General features: G+C 35.6%; 1 protein-coding gene across 1 annotated transcript; it reads left to right on the top strand.

The window, feature by feature from the left end:
- Positions 1 to 14391: 14391 nt before the first annotated feature.
- LOC127196332 (60S ribosomal protein L21-like) lies at positions 14392 to 14897 on the top strand. The gene has a single exon (XM_051153933.1). It carries the CDS (start codon positions 14415 to 14417, stop codon positions 14895 to 14897), a length of 483 nt encoding a protein of 160 aa, XP_051009890.1. The 5' UTR covers positions 14392 to 14414.
- The last annotated feature ends 3828 nt before the right edge of the window (positions 14898 to 18725 follow it).

Here is an 18725-nt window from a genome sequence, read left to right as displayed (position 1 = left end):
CAGTGAATATGTACAATGCCACTCTAGCTTTCTCAGTGGTATGAGGGACAATGACAGAGATGCTGGTGGAAGAATAAGAAGTGGCAATCCTTTCAGAACTTTTACAAGGAACTTAACCTATTCAACTTACCTTCGTTCCACTTTTGACTGAATTTTTAATGATCAATATCATATATTCTGTATTTGACAAATGAGCCCTCTCCTTTTCTGAATATAGGATTAAATTCTCCCACTATTCAAAGCAATTCATTTAACATCTAGAGAACTTCTATGAAGCAACAACTCTTTATATCTCATATGGAGTACTGCAGAGAGGACACAAAAAATATTCTATTTTCCCCTTCAACTATAAAAACACATGGGTTCTAGATAACAGCCTGTCCTCTCTTGGAAGTCTTTTCTGTAGTGGAAGATCTTCAAGTCAAGTAATTTTGACAACAGAATCTAGCCCCATCCTGGGTTAGGTGAGTGCTTGCATTACAAAGTGGTGCTGAGCATCCTAGGAAAGCAATCACTTCTGCATTATTGAGCCCTAGGCATCTCCAACTCACAGATCCTGTCGGCTGGTTGTCATTTTCACAACAGCCTTGATTACAAGGGCCTGTGGCAGGATAGTGCTGAAGGTTTAGGTTCTGGTTTTAGTGTATATTTTCTCTCTTCCAACTTCTATTAATTACTAAGATAAAACATGGATGCGTGAATGTATGTGTTCACGTGTATATATTCATACTACATTTTTTAGTAACTTAAATTATTGCAAATTATTATGATATGCTAGTGAGAAAATTTTTTATTTATCTTTTCCAAATGCTATGAAATCGCTGTATTATTTTGTTTGAAGCACTTCAATATGAATCATTTCACTTCTCTTTAAATACATTTTGAAATCACAAAGCTTCACAAATCTGCCTTAATATGTTTCAATATATCTGTAGAAAACACAAACAACACTATAACATTGCAAGTAGGTCACACAGACATCCCTGGAGGGAATAGGGACCGAATCATTTTAATATGCTTATTACTTGAAGCCCATCTGAAATCTTATTAGTGCTGAGGATGAGGACGCTTTTTCTCTCTCCTCTTTGTCTGATGATTTATTTACATATCAACTTGTTCCACAGGATTCTGAGAGGGGAAGAAATGAGCACTGGATCAAAAAACAAAGTGGCATTTAGAAATGTCTTCTGATAGGGATTCTTCTCTTGTTGGGTTACCAATCTGAGGTGATCATTATGTCATGCGCTAATTGCTAAGGGGCAAAGAGCTTCAGAATCAGAATTGTTCCTGTCTGGCAGGATCGCACAAGCATTGGACTTGCAAATGCAAGCTTTGGTGCATGGAGGCTTAGTTTAATGTATGAAAATCAGAGATGGGTGTATCAAACCAAGAAAATTCCACTCTGATTTTACATGCCTGGACAGCAATGACTTATGTGGGAAAATGAAACATATTTAGTCATTTGCTTAGTATTTTTATATGAGTCCATAGGTAAAATAAAAGACATATATTGAACTTTCCCCCTTAAATTCTACATATTTAAAGGTAATTCTATTGGTAATACATTTAATATAGTGTACAATATGAATCACACTCCACAGATGATTTACAGATATATACCTTTCCACATACTCTACCTTCCACTATTGATCTGCTCACAAATAAGACGATGACAAATTAAAACAATTGTTTTAACTGAAGTGCTTCACTATATGAAATAAAAATAGTTACCTAGCTACCTTATGCAGTAAAAAAAAACCCTGAAATATTATCCTTCTATAGTAACTTGTTTCCCAGTATACCATTATTGAATCTTAGTGACAAATTGACAAATAGATGTCATAGTATATGTAAAGTGAAAACATTTCCAAGACAACACTTATTATAAGTACATTTATTACATATATAATAAATGTAGATATAATAATTATGCATTATTATGTTATAAGAACAATAAGTACACTTAATAAATGTACATAATACAGGTTAATGGACACTGCCAATGTGCAGATTTCACTCTGTCTAAAGAATAAATTAGCAGAATTTTTATGATCCTCATATGTAGATTAATACTTTGAAAATATACTTTGTTGTTAAAATCTATTCAGAAAGAAGAACAATTTCATTTGCAATTGGATTAAATAAAAAGGTGACAATGTAAAACATCTCAAAATTGATTAATTTAGATTGTCTAAAAATATACTGAGTCTTCTGACTGTATGAATGATTTCGTAGGTTTACCTCATTTAAAATTTAGCTGAGACAATCTGAAATGTTTGCTTCATAAATTTTAGGAGAAATCAACTCTATTGCAAAAATTGAAATAATTTATTGAGGAAAGAGCCAACATTGTACTTCAGGATTTTGTTTTATATTCTAGTGTATTTTTTTCCAGCTACTGTATATTGAAGAAAATAAAATTAGTGTATTGTAATTATATGTTGGCTATTTCTATAACAATAAAGCCTATGTACCAGTTGTAGTCCATTAGGAGGAAAATGTCTGTAATTCAACAAATTTTGATTTCCTGGCTCCCTGATTCTCCAGACTATTTTTTTGGAAAGGATATTTTTAAATTGAATGATTTCAGTCTGTAAATAGTGTTGGGGTTCTCAGGTCTCCCTGGCTCATGCTTCTCCCCAATGAACTACCTCACTTGTTCATTTTGAATGGGTTTTAAGAACTGGCCATTGCCATGGTTGAAGACAAAAGATGTTTCCTGGGTTTGTTTCAGGTAAAAAAAAAAAAATGGCAATCTCAGGCCACAAATCAAGTTTACCATTATATGAGCTTTTTAGAGTAGGGAAGGAAATAAATGATCCATGAGCATATAGCTTTATGTTCTTATTTCCATTTCTCTCTAAGAAATTATTTCCAAATACCAAAATTCTAAAGGATACATCTCGTCTCCATTAGCACCTGTGCACACAAACCATTTAACACAATCTTATTTCCAACCCCTTTTATTTGTTCTTTTATTTTCTTTCTTTCTTCCTCTCTTCCTACCCACCTTCCTTCCTTCCTACCTTCCTTCCTTCCTTCCTTTCTTTGTCCTGTGCAACAATCCTTGTAGTCTTGGAACTCTCTCTGTAGGCCAGGCTGGCCACATACTCATAAGAACTTACCTGCCTCTGCTCCCCAAGTGCTGCTATTAAAGAGGTGCCCCAGCTTCACAACTCTTCTTTTATTAATTTTTGATGTCTATAATTATATGACAAGACTGTGACACCAAAATTATACTCAAAGCCTTTGCCATTCAGAGTGAATCAAACAAAGGCAATGATCATTAGACTCTGAAATATTTTCTGATTTGCATTTCTATATTTGATTTGCTGAGTTTGATTTGACCTTAATGTTTTGAAACATACTCTAGAAGTAATATTCTTTGACTTTTTTCAAAGATATTCACATTAGATTGTTTAAATTATAGGCCCCATTTTCCATGATTCTTTCCAACTGTACTCATTTCAGTAATTTAAAATATTTAATTCTTTACTTTATTACTCATAAAATACTTAAATTATCAATTTTTTGTTTTATTATCTCATCACTCTTGGGAAGAGTCATCAAATCCCACCAGAAAGGGTTTCTGATAATTTGCCAATATTTTATATATATTTCTAAGATTAAATTTTAGTTAAATAAATCATTGCTGCTTTCTAAAATGAAGTCTATAATTTTACATATTATAATTATAAAATCTCCAACACATATTCATATTTTTCACTAAATGATTCCATGATTATTTATAAAACATTTCAAATGATTATATGCTAGGCATATTTTGGAAGACTTCTTTTTCAGAATACATTCCCCTGGAAAGTTTCCTCTACAGTAGTTCTACTTCTATTTCAAAAAATAGTATGATATTTGATATAGGGAAGAAAAATACCTAGTGAAATTCTGAACTTCCATGAATAATGTCATCAATATATTCTGTTTTTCTTCACAGCAGGTTTTTTCTTTACTTTCAGCTCTCATGCTGGCTTCAACTAAAAGATATATGTAAAAAAAAATAAAATAAAAATCAAGTCTACATAATTATTACATCACCATTTCTTTGAAATCATTTTGCTTCTTCACCACTTGCTGGGTTATTGTGTCAGAGCATTTGAAAACTACATGGGCATGTCTGTTAGTTAATTATTCTATTCATCTATGGTCTGTTGTTCTACCCATATCATGATTGATGTCTTAATTACTTAGTTAGTATTGAGACTAATGACAGAGTAAATTATTTAAACCTATCCTTTCTCAATTAAATTTGCTCACTTGCTGTACAAATTTTAGACATAGTGTTTCATTTTTCTCATAATAATTTTGATGTTATGATGCCACATAGAGTACTCACTATTCTGTGGAAATGGAAGTATTCATAATATAAAATTGACTCTATGCAAGAACATTTTGTGATTTTAATTTTTCTATTTTTTTCCCCATTTCTCTTTGGTTCCTAAAATAAAATACTCATTATTTAAACATGGAGTTTGATGGGTAAGATATGTTACATGGCTCTCATAAAGTGTACCATTACATAATATGTCTTATGTTTTTGAAACTTCGAGTCTGGAAAGTGTGTCTTTTTAATTTGTTCTTGTTACTCTATATAAATTTGTCTGATATTTGGATATTGAATAAGTGTTCATGGTAATTAACCTTCACTGTCAACAAGGTTGGATTTAGCATAAACTGGCAAAAGTACCTTTGGGTATGTTTCAGTATATTTTCATAGCATCATAGAGGGTCAATTGAAGAAGGAATATAGGCAGTGACGCCTCATATGCTAGGGCTCCTTGTCTGAATGACAGGATGTCTCTCACATTGTCATCAACTTGCAGCAAGGACAAGGCCTTTTGGGGGAAACATTTATAAAGTCATTACTCCATTTCATGAGGTCCCCATCCTGGTGACCTAGTTACCTCCCCAGAGTTCTCATTTTAATAAAGTCACTTATAATAAACTCGATTTCCTACATGAAATTTTGGGTAACATATTTCAGACAATGGTTCTGAATAACCTGAATTGCTAATGGAATCATTTACAATCTCGATTTGGTTTTAAAAATAGAATTCTAATTTTATTTTCCCGATCTTTTCTGATATCATTAAGAGATAGAACTAAATTTTGCCTGCTGACATTGTGACCTGAAACACTGCTAGATTCATCTTTAAGCTCACTGGCATTGCATACTAACTTCCTTAAAACTTCCTGTGCATTCCAATAATCCTATGACAAAGATTTTCTCCTCCACTTCTATATAATGTGTTTCTTTCTTTTTCTGTTTTTTTCTTTTCTTTTCTTTTTTCATTTTGTCGTGTTAAACTGCCCAATATCTCCCCACAATGTGGCATTAAGAAGTTTCTGCAGGTGGCCCTACATTCAAGTCCCCAAGCTTTGATGTTCTCCCTGTGGGGCTCCTGACCCCTACAGGTCCTTCCATCCCCAACTCTTCCATGCAGCTCTGGGTGCTCTCCCCAGAGTCCCAGTAGCTGTCCTGATCCCCTGCTAGGTGGAGTCTCTCAGAGGACATCTATGTTGGACTAATATCCACTTATAAGTGAGTATATTCCATGGGTGCATTTCTGGGTCTGGGTTACCTCACTCAGGATGATATTTTCTAGTTCCACCCATTTGCTTGCAGATTTCAAAATGGAGCCCTGTCCCCTTCAGAGATCTAAGGGATGGGAATAGGGCAAAAGAGAGAGGGAGGATGGGAACCAGAAATGTTCCTGAGCCTTCTACCATATGTTTTCTACCTGAAAACATACACATTATATAGACTGAAAAATATATAAGGTGGTCTATGTATATGTATATATGCACATCACATATAGAGGACATATATGTATAGCTTTCTTTCTTTTTCCAAATATATGTCATACGTATATGAAGGGAAAAAGAAAGAAGCTAGATTATTCACATGTCAAAACCTTTTCTTGGTTAGCAAATAGAGCTGGTGAGGATACTGAGCTTGAACTGGGTGATAATGTAAGAGGTGATAGTTCCTTCCCTAGACTATACAGGGATAAACAATAGAGAGCATAAAAGAAAAAGAGAAAAGGAAAGGATTGGAAAACTCTTTGTCATGGTTTTTATTTCATAGAGATAAATGCACACTGTTTGAATATTCAGTTTTTAACGCAATGAGAAGTTTCCCCTGACTGAATCTTGGATCTTGTCACGAGTGGTGATGAACTGAGGCACCTACACATGCTTAACACTAATACAGTAACTTTAGGAAATGATTTTTGTATATTTTTATGGGTTGAGTGAATGCTACAATCTTGGTGCAAACCATATATTCTTGGAATGCCTATGGTGTAAAGAATTAAATTTGCTAATAATTTGTGTTGCTATGGGTTTTGAGTTAGAATGAAAATATTAGCCTCATTTGGCCTTGAAATCTCAATTCTCTTGCCTCACCCTCCAGACTACTGAGATTCCATATGTTCCAATTTGCTAAAGCAGTTTCAATAATGTTTGCATTTCACTTACTAAGAATATCTGCAAAATATACCAAATACTGTTGTCTTATTTTACAATCTGAAATATACTTGCTTACTAAGTTCTCAAATTTGCAATAATTCAATAATATATAATGCTATAATATAATTTGTATAATAATGTTGCTATCAAGTTATGATTTTCTGATTGTTAGCTTCATACTGAACCATTTATTTCTGTCAGTGAATTTTGTTATATTATACCTGATTTGTTAGATGTATCTGCACAAATATGTTTAATAAATTCTTTTATTTATATTATATGGAAGATTTATTTGAATATTCATAGCCACACCTTTCAGTTTGCTAATTTGTGCCTCACATTTTTCTAGGGAATATACATTTTACTCATCTTTCAAGAATTATACTGTTTCTTTGGGCTGACTCCCAGGATTGATGAATTCCAATTTTTTCCCAGGTTTCTTATGTCAGAGGTGTGGATCATAAAGTTTACATATTTTTTCACTTGTAAAAATGCAGTCACTGGTGCCTTAAAATTGTTCTCTGATGGGCAATAGATAAATCCATATACATTAGAAATGCTTTTATTATTTTTAATTTCTAGTATCTAGTATGTCTTGTCATGTTTCTTTTATTGATTCATGGTCTGAATATCCACTCATTTTTGCACACTTGATTTTTTAAAAATATCTTTCTGTTATTTATTTCTCATTTAATTCTGATATGTCCAAATATCAATTTGTTGCTCTCTTCCCTTTGAAACTGACAGAAACACATCCTGGCATAGTGTTCCCATCTGTTTTCATTCTATTATGAAAGGCATTTCTTACTAACTTCAAATGTATATGCTTTATCTTAGTATGTAGCAATAAAGAGGAATGCAGAATTGTTACACTAGATAATGTTGGAATTTTTTCTCAATTTGATCTGTAAATTCAGCACAACCTCAATCAAAGTCTCAGCAAGTTTCTTTTTAGATGTCCTGTTGACAAAAATCATTCAATATTTATATGGCAAGATGAAGTACTAAAATAATGAAAACAACTGTTCACAAGAAAAGTGTGAAGTCTCACACACCTAGCTTTTCAAGACTGCTGCAGTAATCAAACTGCTATTGACACTAGGACAAACACAAGATCAATGAAACAGAGACCTCAGAGTTGACTCATACAAATAGAGTAGCTGATTTTTTACACAAACACAAAGTAAAAAAGCAAAACAATTGAGGCTCCATATGAAAACAATATGAAGCTAGACACACCTCACATTTTATGTCAAAAATTAGAAAATATCAATCACAGATCTAAGTGCAAAGTGCAAACATACAAACTCCTAGTAGAAAAAATATACATAAAGTATATTTATAATGAGGCTAGACCATGAGATATCAACCAGAACACTAAACATAAATAAAATTATGATAAATCTTATTCAAAAATTAAGAAGAATATTCTGTAAAATAAACAGTAATATAAATGAAGCTTCAAGCCAGTAGAGGGAAATGTTTACTAATGGCACAGTGGTTCAAAACCATGTGCATAGTACAGGTATGCATGTGTATATGTACCCTGTCCACAAATAACTCAATGTTTACATAAAAGACAACAATGAAGTAACAAAAATGTTCTTTAAAATAAAATGCAATTACAGACTCATACTATCTAATATTGTATTTGTTACCCCACTGCAATAATGAAAATAATTATTAATAAAAGGGTAAACACACCGGATGAGTCATGAAGAGTAAAGAATACAACTGGCTCATTCAAAAATTACATGTATTCTGGAACCTCAAAGAACTTGATTAATAAACAAAAGATCTGGCAGACACTTCATTGAACCTTCTCACTGATGCTAAGAACTCAGAGCATGCAGAACTCATCGTTGAGAACAACACAAGCTGTCAAGCAACAGGGCACTTCATCACTTTTTAAACACTTACCAACAAGGGTGTAAATGATGTTCCCTGCTAGGTTTGTATCCATGCAAGTCAAAGAGATGCCAACTCAGCTTTATATGACCAGTACTGGGACAATACCACAATAATGTGGTATTGAATTATAACACAATATATAAAACAAATATCCATCCATTTTTAATTTAAAAGGTCATCTACAAACAAATATGGGAGAAGAGATGAATCCACTTACATGGCTTTCAGAAATCACAAGCTTACATATTTATTCATTTCCTGAAAAGGAAACTCTATGATATAGTCTGAATTGCCCCAAATTTTACAGCAAATCTTTGGGGTAGAATAATTGGAAGGTGATGAGCTGGCTTCATAAACCGATTTGTGTTCTTAAAGGACATGCCTTAGAAATTTCTTCATACCTCCCTTTCGTCCCAGAAAGCAGGATGAACTTACTTATAGAGAAGACAGCGTTTCTTCATCCAACACCACACCAGTCAGCACACTGATTAATTTCACGCTACAGAACTGGAAAAAGTTAAGTTATATGTTGTTTATAAGCCCCCCGCTTTAGTTGTTGCTGTTGTTGTATCAGCCAGAACAGATACTACTCCTGACTCCTGGACATTGCTTGCTTTCAAGAGCAGCAGAAAAGAGGGAAAAATGTCTTTACAGGAGGCAAATCTGCCAATCAAGGCTTTGCCTGGGTGAGCCGGCTAACATCAGCAATAAGCCATGGCAATAGCTTACTACTCGAGGGAATGAAAAGGACATTTCTTAACCAGAAGCTACTTTCACACACGAATTTTTCTTCCCTTCCTAGATATGCTAATGCTCAATACGCAACAAAAGCTTTCCTTTTTATTCCTACTGTGTTCCCATTTATTATTCACGGGCATTTTCATGAATAAACATACTATTTGTCTCTTTACCTTGAGTAAATATCTCTAACTTCTACTCTGCCTAGAGTAAACATTCTAGAAAAACCAAATGGCATTTGCTTTTAGTGTAATAATTGGTAAGTTCACTACAGTGGTATCTGTTTTCCATCTCTAGGGTGGATTGCTATTTTCACTATCCGATTCTGTCTCTTCTGTTGATTTTTTTAGCTGCATCTGTTTTTGTTATTTATTTCTGTAGCTTTTCTTATCCATCTTTAATTTACTGTGGTTGATCTTCACAACTTACTTTTTACTCATTGTTTTATGAAGAATGGACAAATCTTAAAGAAATAGACTGAATTACCACTGGCATTTTTTTGCACTCTCACTGTCCATTTAATTCTACATATGTTAAGACGCTGACATAAAAGTAGAATTTATTAAACACACGCAGTTTTTATAATCTGTACTTCCAATGGCAGAGATTGAGTCATATTGGGTTAAGTCTATGCTCTCCTGTCACTTGCAAGATACTTAGTCTTTTGAAATGCACATTTGCTGCAGTCAAAATCTTTGAGCTTTTGCCTATAGGTAGATGTCTTATGTTACCTTCATCTTTAATGAGTATTAATCTGTAGATATAGAAGTCTTCATACATGATAGTTTTTTTCTCATATTATTCAGCTGTCATTCCAAGATTTCTGCCGTCAGTCTTTCTAATGAGCAATTGGCGCCACTTTCAGTAAGCTTAATGTAACGTCTTTTGTTTCCTAGAGCTTTTCTTTATGATTGTCTTTTCTTTCTTTCTTTCTTTCTTTCTTTCTTTCTTTCTTTCTTTCTGTAGCACATTACTCATTTTCTTCCTTTAGTAACACTCTTATTATTTCAATTTGATAAATTTCCACTGACTTGTATGTAGGCCAATCATTCTTAATTCTTTTTTCTGCTATTCAGTCTGTATATAGGCTTATCAGAAAAATTCTATAGTTATAGATTTTTTGGCTGTTTTTATAATTTTTACAGTTCCTTTCTTCTACTTGTTGTCATCTTGTTTTTGCTCAAGATGTTTCATGCATTTTTCATAGCTACATTAAAATAGCTGGCATTTCAATAAGATTTTTTAAACATAGTTATAGTTATTTTTAAATTACAGATTAATAATTCATATATTTTGGGTTGATTTTTTTCTCACTGATTCTCTCTTCATTTGTGTAGTAAAGTTTGCTTATATGCCAGAAAATCATTAACAATATATACTTATATATTCATTATCTGTGTGTATATATATATACATATATATATACACACACACACACACATAATCTATATTAGTTACTTTTCTTGTCTCTCAGCAAACTTAACAACACCTGACAAAAGCAACTTAAAAAAAGTTTAATTTAGGTAACAATTCAAAGTTATAGCCCATTGTAAAAGGAAAAAGGCCACTGTACAGGAGCTTGAAGCAATCAGTATTATTGTTTCTGTTGTCAGGAGCCAGATTGGGTGGAGTGCTGCTACTCAGTTCACCATTTCCCTTTTATTCATTTAGATCCCAAGCCTATGGGATGACCTCACCCTTATTAAGGCTGTATCTTCTCACTTACAGACACTCAGAGAGATTGGTCTCCATATTTATTTTAGATCTTGTGTTGTTGGTTATTCATTTTAACTACCACGTATGTCTAAGAAAAACTCTATTTTTGAGTTAATCTAGTTCGCAGGTGAGCTGAGCCAACGCTTGTCACTGTTGTAGTTAGGCTTATTTCAATATAGGTTTCAAGCTATTTGAAAGCAGGTTCACGAACTTTCATTCACGAGGATGGAGAGATAGCTCAGAGTTTAAGAGTACTCATTTCTGGCTGGTCACAGTGGTGCACACCTGTAATCCCAGCACTTGGGGAGGCACAGGTGGGCAGACCTCTGTTTGTTCAAGGACAACCTGGTCTATAAAGCCAGTCCTAGAGAGCCAAAGCTACACAGAGAAATCCTGTCTCGAAAAATCAATCCCACATACACAAAAATATTCCCTTCTACTGCAGAGAATCTGGGTTCCTCTCACAGCACCAGCACTGTAACAGACAACTCTCTGTGACTCCAATTCCAGCGGATGTTACATAATCACCCTCTTCTGGCTTCTTTGGGCAGCACGCATGCCTGCACTACTCATACTCACTCATATAAGCAAAACATGTATACACATAAAGAAAAATAAAAAGGTATCAAAAGTAAAAAAATTCCTTCAGCAAGTATGAGATTTGTATGTTTGAATGTCCCTATCTCCCTGTCTTGACTTCATATTTACAAACCGTGTGTGTGTGTGTGTGTGTGTGTGTGTGTGTCTGAGTGTTTGCTGTGTGTGTTTATGTGTGTGTGTTGTGAGATGAAGGTGTGCATAGTTATTCATGTGTACATGTGTATGGGCCTGTTCATGAAGAGACCAAATACCAGAGTTGAGTATCTTTCTGTGCTGTAGCTTACATTAGGTTTTGTACCAGGGCATCACACTGAAACTGATGCTCATGAATTCAGCAAGAATTTCTGATCAATGAGCTTCAAAGAGCCTTCCATTTCTGCTTCTGCAGATCTAGGATTACAAGATTTTGATACATTGCTTATCCTGACTTTTCACATCCAAACTTGGGTCTCCAGGCTTGGATGCCCATGTGCTACTGAGCCATCATCCCAGCTACCAACCTTTGAAAATTTTCATTCATCTTTCTTCTCCTATATACAAGCAGACAGCTTATGCTTTGTGCTCTCTGAAATGCCCAACATACCTTTAGAGCTTCCCCCTCTGTGTGATCTTCAGGCTTCAGTTATTTCTGAGTAACACTGTAGGGTTACTCACAGGTATTTTCAGTTGTATGGCCTTCTAAACAGAAGACCCAGGTGGCTAGGATACATTCTCCCAACTGTCTGTCAGACGCTTATGTTTTATGCCCATTATATTAGTGCTTGATGAATACCTGCATTGTTTATGTGGTTCGCTCAGTGCTCTTGTGTTCCAATGAAAATTTTGCAGCTACCAAACTTTGGAAACTCACATTGGAGATGTCCCACTTCTTCTTTCCTGCTCAGTTTATCTCCAGTGACTGCCTAAGCATTCAGATCATGCACATTTTCTTTTCTGTGGATACCATACCCACCTAACATCAGTCTTCAACATCTTATTAAACATCCTAGAATTTTTTTTCTTGTCATAGCTATGGTAACATCTTCTTTCATGAACTGTTTCTTTGTATATAAGAGTAATAGTGTGAACTATAGATTGTGCTAGTTACTGTGTTAGTTAGAATTGAGAGTGTTTCTTTGCAATCTCACAGGATTGATGAATTTAAGAAACAATGGCTTCTGCTTTGGATGAGAGGAGAACCTTTCTCTAATTCTCTAGGTATGCTAATCAAAATCACCATTTTTCTTCCGTAGTTTATAGTGAGCTAATAAGGCCTTCCTAATTATCTTTAAACAATAATACAAGAAAGAGATTTTTGAACGGTAAGACTATGATTTATTTTATTAGTAAGTATTTATAGATATTAATTAATCTAATAACATTGAGAGGTAAACAGTTAATATTTCTCAGTATATGCAATGTCTATATCCTTAGTTTGCTATGTCCCAGTGGCAAATATTTCTATTAACTATTAAGACTATGTTTTATTGCGACTATCCAAACATATCATTATTGAGAAACTCAACTTACATTTAGAAAACTTTTGTTACCATATTTAGATTTTTGATAATATTTATGAATTACTTTTTAAATATCTTTTTGAGTATTGGAATAATACTGTTTTACGTGCACCAGAGACAGCAATTATGTGTGTTTCTACAGACATACTTTCAACTGCATCACAGCATTAGTTGAATCCTCATATCTGCACAAGGAGTATGAAAGAGAGGAGAATGGCTCACTACAGGTTCCGTAAACGAGTCCTGACTGACTTGGATCTTGGGTTTCTATGGTTGAATCTTATTTATCTCACTATTTTCACCTTATGCTCCTCAGATTTCATTCCCATTTCCTCTATTATGAAGTAGAAATGAAACAGTGGCATACTCTGCTTTCTTTTCTTTTAAATCTTTAAAAACATGTATTATTTATTCACTTTACATCTTGGTCACAGCCCCATCCCTCTGCTCCTATGGTTTCACTCTCCCCCTGTATCCTCTATCCCCCTCCCTGCTCCTCAGAAAAGGGGAGTGCCTACACTCCAACATATCAAATCTCATCAGGACTGAGGGCATCCTCTTACCCTGTGTCCTGGCAAGGTAGCCCCACCAAGGGAGAGTGATCAAAAAGCAAGCAGCAGAGTTCATGTCAGAATCAGCCCCCATTCCTCTTCTTAGGGTACCCATATGAGGACCAAGCTGCCAATTGATTACCTCTGTATAAGTGGCCTAGATCTAGTCCATGCATGGCTGGAGCTTCACTCTCCACAGGCACCCCTGGGTCCTGGTTACTTGGCTCTGTTGGTCTTCTTGTGGAGCTCCTGCCCCTCTACATCTTTCTATCTTTCCCTCCACTCTTCCAAAAGACATCCTACACTTCACCCAATGTTTGGCTTTGGGTCTCTGCATGTGTTTCCATCAGCTTCTCAGTGGAGTCACTCAGAGGGCAGCTATGCTAGGCTCCTGTCTAGAAGCATAGCTGAGTATCATTCATAATGTCAGGAGTTGGCTGTCTCCCATTTTCAGGTCCCAGCCCACTGGAAAAATGAAATCATGGTTCACCTGAAAGAGTGAGTGGGGATTGAAAGTAGGGTACAAAGACGCAAGAAATAAGGAATTAAGTCAGGACATTTCTGATCAAGATTCCTCTTTAATGCAGATGAGTAATACTTTATTTTCTTTTCAATTTAATTTTATTTTATTAACTTATTCATATTACATCTCAATGGTTATCCCATCCCTTGTATCCTCCCATTCCTCCCTCCCTCCCATTTTCCCCTTACTCCCCTCCCCTATGACTGTGACTGAGGGGGACCTTTATATGCTCATAGGGTATCAAGTCTCTTCTTGGTAACTTTATATAGTAAGGTCAATAGGATCTATTCTGATCCCTCTCTCCCTAGCTCCCAAGGCAAGAAGAACACAATAACCTGAATAGCTCTCTGTTCTTGGGCCACAGCAGCCATCTTGCAGTAACTCGCCAAAATGACGAACACAAAGGGAAAAAGGAGGGGCACGCGCTACATGTTCTCCAGGCCTTTTAGAAAGCATGGAGTTGTTCCTTTGGCCCCGTACATGCGAATCTACAAGAAGGGTGATATTGTAGACATCAAGGGAATGGGCGCTGTTCAAAAAGGAATGCCCCATAAATGTTACCACTGCAAAACTGGAAGAGTCTACAACGTCACCCAGCACGCTGTGGGCATCATTGTGAACAAGCAGGTTAAGGACAAGATTCTCGCCAAGAGGATCAACGTGCGCATCGCGCACATCAAGCACTCTAAGAGCAGGGACGGCTTCCTGAAGCGCGTGAAGGAGAACGACCAGAAGAAGAAGGAGGCCAAGCAGAAGGGCACCTGGGTCCAGCTGAAGCGCCAGCCTGCGCCACCCAGAGAAGCGCACTTCGTGAGGACTAACGGGAAGGAGCCTGAGCTGCTGGAGCCCATTCTGTACGAATTCATGGCCTAATGTGCAAAAGGAAAAAGGGCCTGGACTGTAAAAAAAAAAAAAAAAAAAAAAAAAAAAAAAAAAAAAAAAAAAAAAAGAATTTCTTATTACTGAGTAGCTCTCTGCAAAGATTTCCTTAATCCTCCAGGTGTTTCTTAGTAGGGACTTCTCTACTTCTTTCAAAGTTAAATAGTCCAAGGATGGCCTGGAACACAAAGACCTCCTCCTGCAGAGCTCAGCAGCTGGAAGGTTACAGCGTGCAGCCTAAGCACAGGATGTCTGACATGGTAGAATTTAGCACAGCTTCCCACATCCCATGATGTGGGTCTCAGGTTGGGCCAACCATGGGTTGGACATTTCCTCATTCTCTGCTTTATTTTTGTCCCTGCAAATCTTGTAGGCAGGGTAAATTTTGGGTTGAAATATTGTGGTTGGGTTGACGTTTCTCTCTTTCCACTAGGAGCTGAGTCTAGTTAGAGGGTGGTTTCTTCAGTTTCCATGACCCCCTCCTACTAGGAGGCTCAGCTCGTCACCCTCATATCCTCCCTGGAGCCTACCCTGTTGTAGGTCTCCAGCTTGTGACAGAGACAGACCCAACCAAGGTTTATTTTCTCTCTGCAAGTCCTCTGTCCTTCCCAAGCCCCAGCTCCCTTACTCCCTCTTTCTAGGTCTGATACTGACCCTCATTTCTCTCTGTCTTCCATTTCTTATGATATTCCCTTTCTTTGCCACTTCCACCATCTATTCTATTTCCACTTCTGAGTGAGATTTAAGGTTCCTCCCTGGGGTCCTCCTTGTTACCTATCTTCTTGGGTCTGTGAATTGTAGTATGGTTATCTTGTACTATATACTAAAATCCACTTATAAGTGAGTATATACCATGCATGTCTTTCTGGGTCTAGGTTACCTCACTCAAGATATTCTTTTCTAGTTCCTACCATTTATCTGCATAGTCCATGATTTCCTTGCTTTTAATGGCTGAGTAGTATTACATTGCATAAATTTATCACAGTTTCTTTATCCATTCTTCAGTTGAGGGACATCAGGGTTGTTTCCAGTTTCTGTCTATTACAAATAAAGCTGCTATGACCATAGTTGAGCAAATGTCCTTGTTGTAAGGTGGAGCATCATTTAGGTATATGCCGAGAAGTGGTATAGTTAGCTGGGTCTTGAGTTAGACCTATTCCCAATTTCCTGAGAAAGTGCCAGATTGATTTCCAAAGTGGTTGTAAAAATAATTTATACTTTCACCAACAATAGGCCATTGGTAAATCTAATTTACAGTAGCTTAAAAACACTAAGGGTGAAAAGGAAATTTTCTCTACATGTAAAACTGGAACAATATCGCTACAGAGCCTAGAGAAGATGAATTCTAAGGTGTAAGTACAAACGTCTAGGTAGGATTAAGGTAATTATGCAGACATGAAAAGCCATATTGAATACAAAGATTTATTGCTTAAGCCTAATCCTCAGGATAATAAAACCCTTGTGCAATTCATTGAAATAATGAAGGGTCCATTCCTTAGACCTTATGTAAAGCCATGCTTAAAGCTTAAGAGAAGCTAAATAGTGTGCTTGACATAACCTGAATTTAAATACTATTTCTATTTTTAAAGATATCCCTTTGAATACAAGCTTAATATCTTCAGATTATAAATTTGTAACTGCTGATGAGTTGCTTCATTATTAAAAATAAATTATGTTCAATAAATTTCCAATGCACAACATCCAAGTGCATGATAAAATTGGTGCTACTATATTTCAACAATGCATTTCTAGATTTGCGCCACATGCTTTCCTGTTATTCAGGAACCTTCTGGAAAGCATATTAAAAATCAGAGAAAAAGAGAAGTAAACAAATTTCTGCTTAAATGTGAATATATATGAATATTAATATATATAATATGAATATATATAAATATATATATTCATATATATATTCAGTAGTTAAGATAAATACTCTGTAGTTAAAACACTGGTTGCTTTTCTGGAAGACCTGGGTTTAATTACTTGTACTTACATGGTGTCAGACAACAGTCTATAACTCCAGTCCTGGGAGAGCTTGCTTCTGTAGGCAGTGCAAGTGTATAGTACCAAACATAAGGCAAACTATTTATACACACAGAAGTAAATACAATAAAACATATTATAAAAATATTTGATGAATTAAAACCACTATTTATAGCCATAGCACACTAAAAGGGAGGGAATACTTTTTATTTTAGGTAAATTGTGTGCCTGGCACCATTATATTACAACATGACTTAAGACTTTTGAAACTGATGACTCAGAGATCAGCATCCAGCCTATACCGACACTGGTGTTAGTTTCAAAATCATGTGTAATTGACTCCTAATTTAAGGGGGAAACATGATAATGGCAGTTTCAGATAGATAAATAGATGAGTTCTGACTTCAAAGATAGTGAGAATTTTCTGAGAGACCGTTATATGAGCTCTTGTCCAGAAAGAAAGGAATGGAAACATCCTGGCAAACCTACGCACTGGTTATTTAACAGTAAAACAACTTGAGCTGGGGCTTAAAATTGCCAAATCACTGATGCCCGTGGCTGGGAGAATCAATCAAATGAAGTATAAAAATGCTTCATATTAGAGCCTAGAGACTCTTTATAAAATAAACTGTGGTTAAAATGTAGCTAAAAATCAGCGAGTAGCATGACTATCCCCCAGCAATGCTTAAGGCTGTGAGTGAGCTGTCTGAGTTTATATGCACAGCTCCTGGAGAGTGAGGAAGTAGGAAGACCTGCAATTTAAAGCCATTGGATTACCCTAAACTACCACTCAGCTGGGAAAGACAGCATCCTTTCTTTCCCTGAATAATGACCTTCCTGAAGCTATTGTCTGCCGACTTGCTCTACGAAACTAAGAGTCAGATTTATATGTAAGATCTTACTAAATTCAGTCTAGGTATAATAATCTATAAGGTATATTATGTCTCAAAAAAAGGCCACATATTTGGATAACATCTTTTCTTTATACCATTAAAATGTGCATATTTAAGTGAGAACAATTAACTTTCATATTGAAGTATATCATATAAAAAACGCACATATTCCCTAGAAACAAATTTTGTTTTTAAAAGCTTAAAATACACATTTAAATACACACATATAAAACCAAGTACCGAATTAAGTGGGAAGTACATTGCTAACATGTTTTAAATATAATTTTGAAATATTTATGCTTAAATTCTATCTTCTAAAAAGTTTTACTTTCTTTTTCTCCCTCTCTCCATGTCCCTCCTCCCACCTCATGGGGTAATAATAGACAGGGTCTCACTATTCAGCACAGGTTGGCCTCAAACTCAGTTAGTACATCTAAAACACACCCCTCCCCACCTAGAAAAAGCTAAGTCCTGAAACTGAGCTCAAAGTTCCAGGAAGTCAGGAACTTGAGGTTTCCATAAGAAAATCATCTGACTGCATTTGACTTGCCCATTTTTAGGCGGAATTCTGTTTGTGGCAGAAATAAAGACATTTTGCCCACTGGCTGGTTTGCCACATTTGAAGCCAATTCCATAAGGATGTTCTTTGATGCTCATCTTCTTTGAGGCAGGCTGGGTGTTGCAAGGAGTTGACTTGTCTTGTTGTCAGAGAATCTTTAGAATAATAGAAACATCTTTAAATGCCGTATCCTATAGGTCTCTGGTGTTTTTGAAGACCTTATTTAACTATTCCACCTCATATATCTATAGAGTTGTATCTATCTATTATACATACCAGAGAGTTTAGTCTTTCCATTAAGCTTAGTAGGTTAGGGGTTAAGATGCTCTTAGATCAAGAAAATGTTTTAAGTTAATAGAAATGAGATATGATAGATATTAATCTCCA

The sequence above is a fragment of the Acomys russatus genome, chromosome 1 (genome assembly GCF_903995435.1).
Source record: "Acomys russatus chromosome 1, mAcoRus1.1, whole genome shotgun sequence".
Lineage (NCBI taxonomy): Eukaryota > Metazoa > Chordata > Mammalia > Rodentia > Muridae > Acomys > Acomys russatus.
The sequence above is the reverse complement of the archived record's forward strand: the minus strand, read 5'-3'. Positions and strand labels throughout refer to the sequence as shown.